Source organism: Rhineura floridana, chromosome 3 (genome assembly GCF_030035675.1).
Source record: "Rhineura floridana isolate rRhiFlo1 chromosome 3, rRhiFlo1.hap2, whole genome shotgun sequence".
Lineage (NCBI taxonomy): Eukaryota > Metazoa > Chordata > Lepidosauria > Squamata > Rhineuridae > Rhineura > Rhineura floridana.
The window spans coordinates 45,368,935-45,386,834 of record NC_084482.1 but is presented as its reverse complement, the minus strand read 5'-3'; the positions used below and the strand labels follow the sequence as shown (position 1 = coordinate 45,386,834).

General features: G+C 41.6%; 1 protein-coding gene across 8 annotated transcripts in view; it reads left to right on the top strand.

Moving 5' to 3' along the window:
• Nucleotides 1-17,900, top strand: part of LOC133379761 (cholesterol transporter ABCA5-like) — a 139,649-nt gene that overhangs the window by 68,976 nt on the left and 52,773 nt on the right. For 7 of the 8 annotated variants that reach the window (XM_061615637.1, XM_061615635.1, XM_061615636.1 and 4 more), the window contains one exon: nucleotides 6,891-7,004. The exons of the other annotated variant lie outside the window; for it this stretch is intronic. In XM_061615637.1, the coding sequence (XP_061471621.1) occupies nucleotides 6,891-7,004 (114 nt within the window). The remainder of the gene's footprint in view (nucleotides 1-6,890; nucleotides 7,005-17,900) is intronic. 8 annotated transcript variants of the gene reach the window in all.

The following is a 17,900-nucleotide window of genomic DNA, read 5'->3' as shown; positions in this document are numbered from 1 at the left end:
CCACCTCAGAATACCTCTCACCTCGAGAACACGCATATTATATTATGAAGTGAAATTATACACATCATGCTATTGTAAAAAAAAAAATCAATATCAAGCTCAAATTTTATTTTCCTTTCTACCTTGATTCTGTTATGAAGACTTCCCTTAGCTGAGGCCATTGCTCTTCAGCATACGAGACCAGAAACCTCTTTTGCCACCACACCAAAGAAGACTTGTGACACAGATATGGAATAATGTTATATTTATTTAAAAATATAACAATTATAAATAAAAGCCAATTCTTCCAATCAAACTTAAACCTCCTTTGGGCAGGTGAGGATACCTATCTGTGAGGGTTTTTTATCCCTCCTGTTCCCTGGGCATGTAAGTCTTTAAAGACCAGGACTCCCTAGCAAAGTATATGGGTAAAATTATCCCACTTTGCCATTAGAGTCAATAACGTGTTTACAACCTCTGCATCCCGGCCCTGCCGTACAGGCGTTCACCCTGATGCGCAAGTTGGTCACACAAGGGCACCCCGAAGATCCCCACCAGCCACGCTTGACTGGCAGTTCCCTAGTGAGTGCCCTTTAATACAATGCCTCAGTCACCTAATTTGTACCCCATTTTCCTCACCTGCCTGAATACCATGCCACAAGAGGGGATCAGCCGAAGCTTGTTCCCCTCAACCCAAAGAAAACAATGCCCTAAGACCCAACCGAAGATCCTCCAAAAAAAATCACAACCTTTCTCAGAAAGATGTACTCCATCCTCACGATAAAGGTCATAATAAGAAAACTTAATTCTGTGATGGGGAATAAATGCACCCCCGAGTGACAGAACCAAGTGCCTAACTTTTGTGTTGACCCAACGACGCAATCTATCAATCCTATTGGGGCGGGTGGCCCCCCTCCAGACTCGACGCTCCAGCATATCCGACCACACAATAATGAGGTCTGGATATGTGCGATGAATCAAGCTAAGATCCTGTCGGGCTTTACATAGCAAGTCCACAGTGGGACGCTGCACTAGGTCATTCTCACCCAAGTGCAAAACTAAGATATGGGGCTGTTGACGAGTAGACATAACCCTAAATATTATGGGCAATAGCTCCGCCCACTTCATGCCACGCCTAGTCATCCATGAAAGTGAAGCACAGCTGGACAGCCGCAGCTGGGTCCCAGCCGATGAAGAGGCAGCTCTCTTATGCGCCCAGAACAAAATAGAATGCCCGCACATGAGGATCCTTGCCGGAACTGGGAGGTTCCAAACACCTGGAAAAAATGAAAGACAAGTTAACTTAGCATCACGGACGAATATAAGATTTAAACGCAGCTGAACGCCAACGGGCAATTGCCTGTATACTTTCCGTACGCAAGCCCACGAGGGCTGCGGCCGTAGCCGCCCCAATCCGAAAAGAATGCATTCCATACTCTCCTGCATCTTGCCCACTGGCCAACAAGGCCCGCCGAACAACGGCCCAAAATTGAAACTGTGTAAGGGCGGATCCATTGAGATGTATGAAGAGATAATGCTGGCCCGCAGGCCTTACGGAAAGAAAGGCCCTCATCGCCGATACAGGGCAAAGTCCAGGGACTGTGCAAGAATGCAAGGTCACCCCTCTTCCACAACCCCTCTGGTCAGTCTTGGAAAAACGCAAATGGAGCATCACAGAAGTATTGGCCAGGATACAGTCAGTGAAGCATAAAGCTCTATAAGACTTATCCATCTTAGAAAAAGCTAGTACTTCCCCAGGGCGAAAAGCCTCATAAAAGGCCACTAAGGCCACCGCAGTGAACAACTGTGACTCATAATGAGAAGAACACAGTGTAACGAATAAGGGAAGAATTTGCAAGAGTACATCAGGAGTAATGGGCCTTCTATGGTCCAAAGCTCTAGGAGTGGAGCGCAACCAGCCCTCTAAGACCTTTCGGACTCTGAAGTCGGAAGTATATTCCAAAATGCCTTTTGCCTTAGAAACAAAGGCAAGGGCGGACAGGATACCAGCAATTGTATTAACAGCATTACCCTGTCCTTTAAGAAAAACCATAAATTGCAACAATTGCGATACTGGAATGGGCCAATCAGCAGGCAGAGCACATGAATTGCGAAAAGCTTGGAATTTGTCAAAACCACGCTGATATGCCGTTTGAGTACTAGGGGCAAGCGCTGAAGCAATGGCAGCCCCAACTTCTATCTCCCAAGAGTCCATAGGAAGGCCGGTATCGGTACTGGATCGGGTGCAGCTCCAGGGGCCAACTCCCGAAATCGCTGCATCTGAAATTGGGAAATGGCATTAGCCACTTTGTTCTGGAGGCCCAGAACATGCCGAGCAACAAACAGAATATTAAATTTTAAGCACTGCAAAACAAATGCACGCACAAGGCGCATAACCCTCGGAGACTTAGAAGATTGAGAGTTGACCACCCAAACTGTGGCCTGATTATCGCACCAGAAACGAACTGTGCGATTCTGGAAGGCAGTAGTCCAAACATGAATGGCCACTACTATGGGAAAAAATTCTAAGAATGTTAGATCAGAGGTAATGCCTTCCACCTGCCAATAATCTGGCCACATCTCTGCGCACCACTGAGATCTAAATATAACTCCAAAACTGGATCCCCCAGTGGCATCGGAATGAACCTGTAATTCATCCTCTAAGAGTAGTTCGTCTCTCCAGAAGGAACAACCATTATAACCTTCCAGAAAAGTGAGCCACATGGATAAATCCTCCCTCATCCCGGAAGACACTCTAATATAATGAAAACGGGAGCGTATTCCTTTCATCGCCTCACAAAGGCGCCTAAGGAAAGCTCTGCCAGGAGAGATCACCCTGGAAGCAAAAACCAAGTGACCCACAACCTCCTGAAGTTGCAAGAGGGTAAGTTTTTTATGAGCCACTGCCTCCTGAAGTCGAGTCCTCAGGGCGGTCAATTTATCAGCAGGTAAACGAGAAGACTTGGCAACAGGGTCTAGCTGGATGCCCAAAAAGGTGAGGCAAGAAGTGGGGCCCTCTGACTTTTCAGGTGCCAAGGGGACACCAAGCTCCTCTGAAAGCGGTATAAACGCCTCCACTAAATGCGAACAGTGTGGATGGCCTGCAGGGCCTACAAACAAAAAATCATCCAGATAATGTGCAGTGAGGGAGGAATGAGTACGCTCTATCAATGCCCACTCCAAGAAAGAGCTAAATGCCTCAAAGGCTGCACATGATATAGAACAACCCATGGGCATAGCTCTATCCACATAATACTGGCTCTGAAACTTAAAACCCAATAAATCCACGTCTGCCGGGTGCACAGGGAGGAGGCAAAAGGCAGACTTTATGTCGCACTTTGCCATTAAGGCCCCCCTGCCAGCTGAGTGCACTACTCTCACAGCTTCATCAAATGAAGTATACTTCACAGAAGCCATATCCTGTGGTATGCCATCATTAACTGAATCTCCCTTAGGGAAGGAGAGATTATGAATCAGGCGATACTCACCTGGCTGTTTTTTAGGGACTATCCTAAGGGGAGACACCCTCAAATTTGGAAAAGGTGGGAAGGGAAAAGGACCTGAAATCCTATCTGCCTCTATTTCCTTGCGGAGTTTGGCCCAAACAACCGTAGCCATGTCATTCACAGAATTCTGATTAGGGGAGCAAGTGGGAACCCTCGGACCCACTTAAGGGATATGAAAACCCTCGGAGAAACCCTTAAGTAAATATTCGGCATCCTGTTTATCAGGATAACGCCGTAGCAATCTAGCTAGGGGAATGAGTTTGATAGGGCTACTGGCCTTGCATTGGGCTGCTGCCGCCGCCGGGGCCCTCTTTTGCTGTGGATTATCGCCAGTTCCTTGTTTTGATTGGTGAGCCTTCGAACAGGAAAAACGGGTGGTTTCCACCACAGACCCCACACACATGTCTGAACCTGCAAGGTCGCCTAGCGCAACGCCCAGAGCTGTTAAAGCCCCAACAGACTTGGTGGGATTGAACCCACTGCGGCCCCCTGTCGGAACTGGGGGCCTGATACTGAACACGCACTAATACGTGCCCACCATTGGCTCTATCACCCAATGTGGGCCTTGCAGGGGTCATGGACCGTAGCCATAGGCCCGGGTGTTCAATGTCCCAGCATAGCGCTGGGTCCAATGCCGCTCTTTGTCTAAAATCCTCGTCGTACCTAAGGCAAGCTGTGCCTGAGAATTCCCTAAACGCACGATGAATAATGTCCTGATACTTAATCATGGACAATGCATGAGATGGATAAGCCTGAAGGATTACTCCCATATATACTGTATAAGCATTGAGCCAGTTAGGCCAAATGCGATCTACCTTTTTCTTTTTGGCTGCTTCCTTATCCTTAAATTCAGCAGCCTCCTTATTATGACTCTCTGACTCGCGGAATAGAAGAGTAAATATATTAATATACTCTCCACGCCAAATCTCCTTTGTGGCCAACAAAAGGTGATCACCCAAAGGTAAAGAAGTGTCACCCTGTGGATAAACACCAGATGGCAAGGGCAGAGGAATAGAAGCCTGCCCCTCAGAGGCATAATTAGGCTGCCAAGGCGTCACAGCTGCAGCTGGCCATGGAAGCTGGGGGTGCAAGGGAACCAAAACCCCACCCATATAAGCCATCTGCTGCTGGGGTCCTGGAACTGACTGTGTACGTGTGGGAAGAGCTGCCTGTGGTGCAGAAAGCTCACCTGCCAGTGTAGCTGGGGGTGCAACCACAGTGGGTGTCACCCCCCCTGGGACCTCGTGAGGAGCTGCCCCCTGTCTGGACTCTGGATGAGGAGCAGAGGGGAAGGAAGTCATCGAGGAAATGACTGCTGGCGATGATTGATAATCAGGAGATGAAGCCACAAGCTGAAGGGCAGAAGGCACTGATGGAGACTCATGAAGCGCAACAGGGGCAGCGGAGGTCGAGGCCTTCTCCAAAGCATCAGTGCGAGCGACTAAGTCAGAAAGGAAAGAAGCCTTATTCACTTTTGATGCCATTCTCTTGGATCTCTCGCCTCTCAGAGATGCGCTTGTGCCTGCCTCAGGGTCAGTTGGAGCTGCACGCTCTCTCTCCAGAGCATCTACCCTGGCGACCAACGCCCTAACTACTCTCACGTCTTCCTCTTCATCCGAACGGCAATGCTGAACAGCGGGGCGTTTTTCCGGCTTTTTAACAACTGTGACACCCCGCTTCTGCTTGACCTTCCTGGGAGGCATATTCACTGTGGCACTGTATAAAACTGAATATGACTTGAGAAAAGAAGTTAAAAGAATAGCAGTAACCCTTTACAAGAGGAACAGACACTAGCAATATATACCCAATGGACACAACACAATGCAACAACAATTATCGTTAGTATATTATTAAAAGTAGCAGTAATAATATCAATATTTCAATACCCAATCATGCCCATAAGTCAAACTAGTTAACTATGATCAAAAACAAATTTAGTTCACTATATCAAACCAATAAACTTATGATTATTATTATTAATTATTCTAAACTGTAATCATATATTGATTGGCCAAGGAAAAAAGATACAACCCACAACCACTCCCAATGCTACAGACCTGAACTATATTAGGAAAAAGGACTGGGGGGAAAAAAAGAGGAATTTGGGGGGGGAATAACAAAGCAGAAGCAAAACAAACGCCCAAGTAGGCCCAGTTAAACAAGATAATACAAGAAGAAGAAGAAGAAGAAAAAAGAGGGGGGGGCGACTATCCAAGAACATGTGCACAAAATTAAAGAAACAACAGAACAAAACCTTATAAATTAACAATTGGGGGGTTAAATAGCTAACAGGCTATAACAAACAGACACACAAGAAGCTTACAAATCAAGACAACCCTATCAAAGGAAGGAACAAACAAATCAACTTATAGGAAAATGGGGAGGGGAGGGGAGAGGCAGCAGTCGTAACCGCAACTCACGTGACCCAGGGTCCACAGGCCGGCAGCCCCCCGAGGAGCAAGCCAAGGCAGGCAGCCGCCGGCAACGGAAACGCAGCGGGGCCAAATGCGCCACCCAGCTGATCGCGCAGCACCCGCAGCGAGCAGGAACGAGGAAAAGAACAGCACAGGAACTGATGCTCCAAGAAGAGAAATCGAAACACGCCGGATCCAAAGCACAAGAGCCTCTCAGCCACGCGCCAGGAGTCGCAAGGCAAAAAAGGCACGATTCAAGGGAAGAGCTGGCTTATATGTCGAGCTCCTCCCTTACCCGGATTGGCCCAAAGGCCCCCCGTGATCAACTTTTCAAACCCTTCAAGAATGCTCACGAGTCTCCCTAGAGGGTGGGGTGGCGGCAAACACCCCCCCCCCGCTTTGGCGGGAACGGCATTCCAAGATCAAATAGTAAAAAGTATATTAATCAAAAGATTGTACGCATTTTGCTTAAAACAATACCAAATTAATGATCTGCCGGTCATGCATGAGCAAAAACTTGGCACAGAAAGAGCTCAGGAATTTACAGCAAGGTGAACTTGACCATTGCCTGCTCTCCCTACACACAGGCCTGCTTTTAATGCCTGTTGTGTGTGAATATAGGGAAAGAAATCCATTTTTCCTTCATCATTTTCAAGGGCCCAAATTGCTTGAGGCCAGGATGCTTGGGGATCCTCCATCACTTATATGTCATGTATTGTGGTCTTCCAATTTCTCCCTGTTTTGCAGTCCTAGTCAGCCAGAAAAACAGAATTATTCATTTATTTTTAATTTTCAACAAACCTTTATTGTAATATCTTTCAAAAGAATTAAAAATACAAAAATCTTTAAAGTTTCATAGCTTGAATATGTGAGATTATATACAGATACACCTATATATAGCCAAAAACTCACACCATCCCTGTGAACATTAAAATGACATTTCACAATGTTTTGTATTCATATTCTAATATTATAATCTGTTGTTTTGCAGAAAATTACTGACAGAGGTTTCATAATGGTACTGGTTGTTCAAGGTTTGACAGTAGGAGTCACAATAACTGGGATGCCAACCTATTTTTCCATGGACAATGCGGAAAATCATAGGGTAACTTTGTATTTAAATATATTTGTAAAAGGAAATGCAAAATATCGCATAAATTGGCTCAGTGCAGTGGTTCCTACAGCTAAATTTGTATCATGTTGACAGAGGGAAAATCAGGAGTGACCATAGCTATTTCCTGACCACCTATTTGCTATTATAATTTATTTTAACTGATCTCATATATTGTAGTAGAGCAATTTAGGACTGATGTATGGTTATATGTAAAAATGTTCTATGAGAATAAGGAAATGGCAGAAATAATTATAAAACTCCTCTCTGTAAGTTAATTACTAAATGATTAAAATTGATTATATACTGTCATAACTTGTCAACCAAGAGCTTATTTATTAGATTGGATTGCTATTCTGAGGAAACGATACAGGCCTTGGCAGTAATTCAGTACTGTGAGTCCCATCAGAAACATAACATAATAATTGATGGGCCTTAATTGGATATTTTGGCTCAAATTCCTTGCCATGATAGGTCTCGGGTAGAATTTACTGAACATTCTGGGGAACTTTCATTTTCCCATGCATCATGGGTCACTTTGCTCTTTCTTACTCAGGCTATTTATTTGCTACCACCTCCAAGCTGTCCTCTGCTTCAGTCTCAGGAAAGTTCTACCTGCTACTTGTCTTAATTTTAAATGTTTATCTTTCTTTTCTCTGTGTGTGTATGTGTGTTGCACAATATATGTCTATGTTGGCCAAAGCTGAAGTTCAGAAAGTTGTTGTTACGTGCCTTCAAGTCAATTACGACTTATGATGACCCTATGAATCAGCGACCTCCAATAGCATCTGTCGTGGACCACCCTGTTCAGATCTTTAAGTTCAGGTCTGTGGCTTCCTTTATGGAATCAGTCTGTCATAGAATTTACGATGGGTTCTGTTTTGTGGGAGACTCAATAAAGAAGCTGAAGCCTGTTTTAAGGTTGTTTATTCAGTGAAGTGCTTCACTGGAGCACCCTAACTCCCTCCCAGCTGTTAGGTCAAGCCTTTTATTGCTTTACAAACGACATAGCCCTAGCAACAACAGGAGAGCCAATCAGATACAGCCACCCCCATACAAGTGAATACATCAGCCCTTTCGGGTAAACAGCTTAAATGGCAACTTTTTACACATTCTCTGTCCTTCAAAATGGCCACTGCCAGAGATAACAGCAGCTTTGGCGGACATGTACATCAGGCCTTGCTCTAATGGCGGTGTATGCCACATCAAATCCATCTCTTGTTTGGCCTTCCTCTTTCTCTACTCCCTTCTGTTTTTCCCAGCATTATTGTGTTTTCTAGTGAATCATGTCTTCTCATGATGTGTCCAAAGTAGGATAACCTCAGTTTCATCATTTTAGCTTCTAGTGGTAGTTCTGGTTTAATTTGTTCTAACATCCAATTATTTGTCTTTTTCGCACTCCATGGTATGCACAAAGCTCTCCTCCAACACCACATTTCAAATGAGTGGATTTTTCTCTTATCTGCTTTTTTCACTGTCCAACTTTCACATCCATACATAGAGATTGGGAATACCATGGTCTGAATGATCCTGACTTTGGTGTTCAGTGATACATCTTTGTACTTGAGAACCTTTTCTAGTTCTCTCATATCTTCCCTCCCCAGTCCTAGCCTTCTTCTGATTTCTTGACAATTGTCTCCATTTTGGTTAATGACTGTGCCAAGGTATTGATAATCCTTCACAAGTTCAATGCACTCGTTGTCAACTTTAAAATTACATAAATCTTCTTTTGTCATTACTTTAGTCTTCTTGATGTTCAGCTGTAGTCCTGCTTTTGTGCTTTCCTCTTTAACTTTTATCAGCATTTTTTTCAAATCATTACTGGTTTCTGTTAAGAGTATGATATCGTCTGCATATCTTAAATTATTGATATTTTTCTCCCTCCAGTTTTCACACCTCCATCTTGATCCAATCTCACTTTCCGTATGATATGTTCTGTGTACAGATTAAACAAGTAGGGTGATAAAATACACCCCTGTCTCACACCCTTTCCTGTTGGGAACCAATCGGTTTCTCCATATTCTGTTTTTACAGTAGCCTCTTGTCCAGAGTAAAGGTTGTGCATCAGAACAATCAGATGCTGTGACACCCCCATTTCTTTTAAGGCATTCATTTCTTTTAAGGCATTCAGAGAGTAGACATCATTAAAAAAAACTTCAAAGCAAACATCTGTTCTCTGTATATGCTTAGGTAGACCTAATAATCTATGATTTGTTGATCACATAATTGTTTGCCTCAGTGAGGCTCATAAAGAAACTAGCATAAAAATGAATGTATTTAAATATACTTGCTGATTCTTTTTCTTTGAAGTTTCCTTCTAAAAGCATGAGTACTAAATGCAAATTAAGTGTCTTTATTGTTGATGGAAGAGTGATGGGTAATAAAAGTTAAAAAAGTAAATATGCTACTGACAGTCAATCTGATATATATGTCCACATACATAAAACAAATACCCAGCTGTACCCTCTCCAAAACCCCTGTTACATAAATCAAACAGGGTATACAGATATCATAACGTTCCCAGTAATTATGTGGGTCTGCATTATTTTGTATCGTGACACAAGTAAATAATGAAAACACTCAATTTTTCCACAAAAAATTGGTAAGAATGTCTATCTTCTCTAAATCTTACCACGTTCTTTAACTTAACCATGCAACAATATCCCATATTTTAATAATCCTTTCTTACAAAGTTGGTGTTCTCATCTTCTTCCAATTATGACAAATAATTATTCTGGCAACAGTTAGTTCTCTATCCACTGCTAACATTTTAACTTTAATGTAACCTCGTAACATAATTAAGAGGGTCCATTGGCAGTCTGTATCCTGTTATTATTTCAATTTCACTTATTGTTTTAACCCCAAATTTCTTAATCTTGGAACAAACCCACAAAATATGATACATCTCAGCATTAGTTGCTTTGCATCTCTAACATCAATTGCTAACTGTACTATAAATACGGCTGAGATGCAGTAGTGATAAATACCAACAGAGCAGAAACAAATAAAAGCTTTCCCTGAGTCTCTTACTAACAATTTGCTGGGGGAACATTCTGCAATAACCATTTCCAACAGTTTGCTGGGGAATGTTCTGCCATAACCGTTTCCATTGATATGATGAGATTTCCTGTCCCAGGTCTCTCTCAAAGCTGTTTTGATAAGTTTTGATGGCCACCTATATTCAAAATAGCTTCACTTTACTAAGCGGTTTTGTAGTATTTTCCTTCAAAATCAGTCTCAAATTCCTTTAGTTCTTGTGGATGCCCATGTCTTATGACAAAAGTATAAGCCATATTCCTTAACTGTAAGTATTCACAAAATGGTGTTTGTGCATCCCCCATTTCGTTGCTAAACTTTGTTTAATCATCCCTTCCTTGAATAGCTTCCTTAATCATATAAGACTGTGTGCTTTCCATAAATTAATATTACCCAGCATATTATATTGTATTTCTTCATTCAAAGAAAATGGCATGACAGCTGAAAGTCATAGGCTCAGTTTCTTTTTATATTTAGTCCAGACTATCAACAGAGTTTTCATGCAAGGATTTGTTTTAATAATGTTCCTTATCAAATAATAAACAGTACCACAAAGTGTTTTTTAATTCTATTGATAAGTTGATTTTCTCTAATATGGTTAGCATGCATTGATGACACCATGATACTAAATTTATTAACATGGCTGGCCCATAATATTTAATTATAGAGGGGAACACCAATCCCCCATTTTTGGTAAATTGTGTTTGTTAAAGTTTTAACAGCCACTCTAGGCTTTTCCTTTCCCCAGACATACGCCATTAAAACCTTTTGCCAGGAGGTCATGATTTTTTTTGTCCTAGTGGAAGATTTAAGAATAAAAAACAGTATTTTTGGAAGTAACATTATTTTCACTGCTGCCATTTTACCCATCCATGTGATGTTCATACTAGTCCAATGATCCAATTCAATTTTATCTCTGTCATTAATTTATAATGATTGTGCTTAGCTACCTTTCCTAAATCTTGCAGTATATTGTTGTTATGTGCCTTCAAGTCGATTACGACTTATGGCAACCCTTTGAATCAGTGACCTCCAATAGCATCCGTTATCAACCACCTTGTTCGGATTATTTAGGTTCAGGTCTGTGGCTTCCTTTATGGAATCAATCCATCTTGTCTGGTCTTCCTCTTTTTCTACTCCCTTCTGTTTTTCCCAGTATTATTGTCTTTTCTAGTGAATCATGTCTTCTCATGATGTGTCCAAAGTATGATAACCTCAGTTTCATCATTTTAGCTTCTAGTGATAGTTCTAGTTTAATTTGTTCTAACACCCAATGTCTCTTTCACAGTCCATGGTACTTGCAGTATATATATGCATCTAAATAACTTATTGGGAAGTCTTTCCAATAATGTGTCATTATTCGATCCTTAACCTTCTTGTTTATGTTCAGACCTATCCATTCAGACTTTGTTAAATTGATTTTATATCCTGATTTCAGTCCATGCAAGCTCTTGTACAAGACTTTGCATAGGCCTTTTTTTAATGGTTCAGTAAAATATATGCTGCAGCCTGTATCTTCTTTACACACCATGTTTATTGTAGTGTAACTCCATTCCCGATATATTGTGTCATTGCACACTGTGAGAAGTCTTCTGCTGTCGTTTCCACAAATGTTAACAGAGTATCCAAAATGCAACACAAGATAGTACTGGAAGATGAGACCTCCAGGTAAGAAGACACTTACCGAGTTACTGGGGAAGAACAAAGGACAAGTACGAGTAGCGCTGTGACTAATAACACAGCTGGGTCAAAGCCGAAAGGAAGCCCAGAGGCTGATGCACATAGATGCGAAAGGAGAGTCCGGAGTTGTACAACGCACACAATAGGAACATGGAATGTGAGAAGCATGAACCAGGGAAAGTCAGATATTGTCAAGCAAGAAATGGAACGTAGCAACATTAAAATACTTGGTGTGAGTGAATTAAAATGGACGGGAATGGGACAATTTCAATCAGGCAACTACAAAATATTTTATGCAGGAAATGAGAAATTAAGAAGAAACTGGGTTGCTTTAATAGTGAGACGTGATGTAGCAAAAGCAATTAGGAGCTATAACACAAGGTCTGAGCGAGTTATATCAATGAGATTAAACGGGAAACCTATTAATATAGTCTATGCTCCAACGGCAAACGCAGAAGAAGAGGAATTGAAGAGATTTTATGCAGAAGTACAGGAAGAAATTGATCACACACCAAAACAAGATATGCTGATAATCATGGGGTACTGAAATGCAAAAGTAGGGAACAGAGAAGAACTAGGAATTGTGGGAAAATGGGGCTTAGGAGATAGAAATGAAGCAGGAGAACGACTTACTGAATTCTGTGAAGCCAATAATTTGTTTTTTTGCAAACACATTTTTTGAACAACCGAAAAGATGACTGTACACGTGGACATCACCAAATGGTCAGTATAGGAATCAAATTGATTATATAATTGGTAACAGAAGATGGAGAAGTTCCATTCTTTCTGTGAAAACAAGACCAGGAGCACACTGTGGTACAGATCATGAACTGGTCATATCGAAAATCAGAGTAAAGCTAAAGAAGAAGAACAAAGCAATCATAATGCCAAAATACAATTTAAATAACATCCTAGAAGAATATAAAGATGAAATAAGGAACCGATTTGAGGCTTTAAACCTAGTTGACAGAGAACCAGAAGAACTATGTGTCGTTCGTGTGAATAAGCGCGTGCCCAGTTCCGGTGTTAGCCGGTAAGAATAACCAGAGAACAGAGACAAGTGCAGAAAGTTTTAAGAGTCTTTTACTTGTAGATAAAACACAGGCCTCAGACAGATACAAAACACCAGCTCCGCTTTCCTCCATAGACTTTTCCCCCACACTTGGCTGGCAGAGCTGTCCAGCCTTTATCTCTCTTGGTTGCCTTGGCAGCACCAGGTGCTGACCTTGACAGCTGCGACAAGGCTCTGCAAGGCTCTGCAAGCAGCTTAACCCCTGCTCTGCTCTTCTTTGCTTTAGTCTTGATGGAAACACAAGGCAGTCATGCCTATGGGTCAACAGCTCCCACCTTTCCATTAAGACTACACATGATTTAGCAATACATTTCAAATATAACAGTTACATTTCAGTTTCCAGTTACATTTACATTTCACAGATTACATTTCCACAGTACATTGTATCATACATTTCATTTCAGTAACACGTTCATTTCACAGACTTTACACTTTAGGTTTCACACACTCTAAGTATAATGTGTCCTCATCCAGTACTCTGTGTGTGCATGGCTCATTGCTCTTTACTGTGGCAATCCTAAATCTGTCTGGCGGCACACCTAAATTTGCCCTTTCTGAACGTCTCAAAGGTTGCGCTTCTTCTGTTTTTACTGCCTGTGCTCCTCCTGGCAATGTGGGTGCATTGGATGAACCGTTCAAAGTAACAACATTGTTCCACTCTGAGTCTGATACCTTTATGCTTCGACTCAAAACCACCTGTTTTTCACTGGGAACCCACACCCTGTAAAACGCATTTTGAAAACCGAGCACATTTCCCTGTAGTGCATTTGGAGCCAGCTTCCCATGCCTTTTGCTTTTAGGAACATTAACCCAGCACTTAGCTCCAAATCTCTTGATGTGAGCCAGCCTCGGCTTTTTGCCTGTTAGCTTCTCATATGCCGACATTCCAATGGCTCTCTGCAGCACCCTATTCTGAATATATGCTGCATACATCATGCATTCTCCCCAAAATGCATTAGACATTTCTGAGTCTATTAGCATAGCTTTTGTGGCTTCCAGCAACGTCCGGTTTTTGCGTTCCGCTGTCCCGTTCTGGAATGGGGAAAACGGGGCTGTAAATTGCTGTTCTATGCCCTTCTCTTCTTTTTTTTTTTTTCAATAATTTTTATTCAGATTTTCATAAAACATACAAGACAAAATCATAAAACATTCAAAGACAAAAAACAAAATCAAAAATAGTTAAACAAAAAGAAAAAAAGAAAAAAAAAAAACAAAAATAAAAAATAAAGAGTAAAATATTGACTTCCCATTTGTCAAAGATCAAATCAGTTATAAGTCTATAATATATAACAATCCTGTCTCTTAAGTCATATTATAAAATCACTTTCCTCCAGTAGTTATCTTACTTAATCATCAAATCTCATAAACATTACTTTATTCTTTCCACAAAAAGTCAAAGAGAGGTTTCAATTCTTTAAGAAATATATCTATCAATTTTTTTTTCCAGATAAGCATATCGATTAATCCATCTCATTACTAATTATGATAATCTTATTGTCATAACCATAGTCAAAATAAACATTTCAATTAATCCATCACATCAGAATCTGTTAGGTTCAATAATTTCAGTAGCCATTGTTCTATTATCTCTATTAGTTCCATTTTCCATCTTCCATCTTCAGTAGTCTTGTTAAGTCCAGTAATTTCAATATCCAATCTTCCATTATCAGTATTCCATAATAATCTTGCTGTCAAAGCCATAGTCATATAGTAAGAGTCTGATGGGAATTACCTCTATCCCAAATATTTTCTTGCCATCCATTCTGAATAGGTTGCTGAAATACTGCTGTAAAATCATATCTCTGTTCTTTTTTTCAAAATACACTGGGTCATCTCTTAAAAGTTTTTCCATTGTCACATGGCTGCAGTTAATTCCATAGATTTTCTCTATATTGGGCTCCATCACATCATTCCAGTCCAGAAGATTATCCATGCCATTGATAACTTTATCTCTAGAATCTTCATTCATTTCTTCAGAGATAACATTGAGTTCCAAACAATAGATTTTATTTCTAAAGTCCATAGACTCCAAATCTTGTTCCTGTTCCACGTTGGTTCCAATCTCCGGGATCTCCTCTCTCACAGGGACCCCTATTCCAGTCTCCAGGGTCTCCTCTCTCACAGGGACCCCTGTTCCAATCTCCGGGGTCTCCTCTCTCACAGGGACCCCTTCCAGGGTCACCTCTCTCACAGGGACCCTTATATCTTTAATCTCCTGCTTCATTTTACTCAATTCAATTTTCGTTATCTCAATCTCATCCATTATTTTCTGAAACATAGTTATTTCCAGATTTTCAGCCACTTTCTTAATTGCCATTTTAAAAGAAAAATATAGGAAAACCACTTCTTATTTCAGCAACAATTGGGTTAATACTCCAAACTTGGTGACATCACAGTATAAACAGAGCAGACAGCCTTATCTCTCCAATAGTTAAATAAACAAAATGCAGTTCCCAGGATCGAAACAATTAATGGCAATCGTCAAGAAACAGATTCGTCAAAATAAAATAGACCAAAAAGAGAGTAGTCTCAAAACAGTATAATATTTTTCAAAATAAAAATCTGGAATAGAAATCCCTCTTCTGTGTATATCTTTAGAATGCAAATCCAGGACAGCTTTTTGCAACAAAAACAGAGATAAGCTATTAATTAGTGCGTAGCAGAGAGAAGTTATGGCTCCCCAGTGAGATGTCAAAAACTGATCAATCTGGCAAATCTCTTTTAAACAGCAACAATTTAAGTCAAGTAAAAGAAAAATATAGAAAGAAGGGTGCTTGCCTGTTAGTGCGTTCTCTCTTAGAAGATAAGATGAACGTTCGCTTTAACAGATAGAGCTTGCTGTTGAAAATCCGTCCCACCTTCGTCGGCTGGACCTCGTCCCATAAATTAATGAGATCTGGTCGTCCCAACAAAAATAGGCTTTGAGGTTAATCTCTTCGTTTCTCCCTACCCGGGAGAAGTTTAATCAGTCAAAAAAAAAAGAAAAAACTGACTGATATATCTGAATAAGCTTCTTTTGAGGCAGGAGCCCGTCTCAAAAGCAGGCACAGGCTAAGTCACCCTTCCCGGAAGTCCTATGCCCTTCTCTTCTAAGTAATCTCTCAGTGCTTTACTCATGAACTCTCCTCCCTGATCGCTTCTTATGTGCCTAATTGTCACACCATGTTGCGTCTCTATTTTCTTGATGAACAGCTTAAGTTTCCCTTCTGCTTCACTTTTCCTTTTAAGCAGATACACATTACAAAACCTCGTGTAATCGTCCACAATGACCATAAAGTACTTCGCACCTCCTTGCGACTTTTCAAATGGTCCTGCCAGGTCTACATGAATTAACTGATATGCTGCATCTGTAGTGCTGTCTGCTTCCTTGTTAACGTTAGCAATTGTAGATTTTGCCTGGCTACATGCATCACATTCATGATATTCACCACATTCTTTTATTTTCATGTCCTCACTATGCTTTGGGGTATTCTCTATTACTTCATTTTGAATGTGCCCCAACCTCCTGTGCCAGTCATGTACACAGTCCTCATGTGTTTTGCTATTAGCTTTCAGCGTAGCACATTCTGCATTTTTGCATTGCACATAGAACAGAGAGTCTTGTAAAATCCCTTGCATACACACTCTGTTTCCCTTTACAATGTTACACCTCCCCTTCTCAAATATCATGGTGTAATTCATTTCATTTAGCTTTTTCACTGACAATATGTTACAATCAAGATCTGGTACAAACAACACGTCAGTAATAATTGTCTTAAGCTTACATAAACGGACTGTCCCTTTTGCCTTCACCTCACGTCTAGATCCATCTGCTAAGATCACCGTCTCCTTCACTGGCCTCGATGTATGAAACATTTGTAAATCTTTTACAAGACAATGAGACGCCCCCGAATCACAAATCCAGTCAGTTGGCTCTGATTTATGGGCTTTTGTGCTAATTAACTGCACACTTGATTGCTTCCAGCGTTTTCCTCCACGCTTCACTGCACAGTCTCTGAGTAGATGATCCGTCGAGTTGCAACAATAACACACTTTTAGTCCATTGACTCTGCCTTTGAACAACTTCTGTTTACTTTCACTTCGCTCAGCCACGTTCTTCTCTTTGCATTCCTGCCGTCTCTGGTACTCCTGAAGCAGTTTTCCGCCAATATAATTCTCTGTTAACACTGTGTCATCCATCGCCTCGATCGAAGTGACAAGAGGGTCCCACGTTTCGTCCAAAGATGACAAGATAAGATATACTTTTTGCAATTGGCTGTGAATTATTTCTCTCTCTTCCAATTCCGCAAACAGTCTCTGAAATTCCATAAGATGCTCAGACATAGTTTTCCCTTCAACTAGTCTCATCTTATATAATTGACGTGCCAGATATATTTTACTGCTCGCTGTCTGGCATACATGAATTCTGTTCAAAGTTTCCCATACCTCTTTTGCTGTGTTCTGGTCCTTTGCATACAGCAACTGTGAATCAGATAACACAAGAATAATATACGCTCTCGCCTTCTCGTCTCTCTGCGTCCACGCCAGTTGTGGAGCCGATGGGGGTGCTCTCTCTATAACCTCCCAGAGGTCCTCTTTGATCAGAAAAGCCTGCATACAAAGTCTCCAGCTGGAATAATTCTTGTCTGTTAGCCGCTCAAGAGGCATGCCTGCTGCCAACAATGCCATGTTCAGCACCTCTTCCACACTCGGCCACTCTCCTCAGCTTCTCTCAGCTCGCTTGCATCTTTCAGCCCCTAAGCCGGGGCTCCAGTCTTCACCACTGCAATGGTTCTACTGGTTTTAACTGGTTTACACTGGGCAATCTGGGCAATCTGGGCCCATAACCCCTGTCGTTCGTGTGAATAAGCGCGTGCCCAGTTCCGGTGTTAGCCGGTAAGAATAACCAGAGAACAGAGACAAGTGCAGAAAGTTTTAAGAGTCTTTTACTTGTAGATAAAACACAAGCCTCAGACAGATACAAAACACCAGCTCCGCTTTCCTCCATAGACTTTTCCCACACACTCAGCTGGCAGAGCTGTCCAGCCTTTATCTCTCTTGGTTGCCTTGGCAGCACCAGGTGCTGACCTTGACAGCCGCGCCAAGGCTCTGCAGGGCTCTGC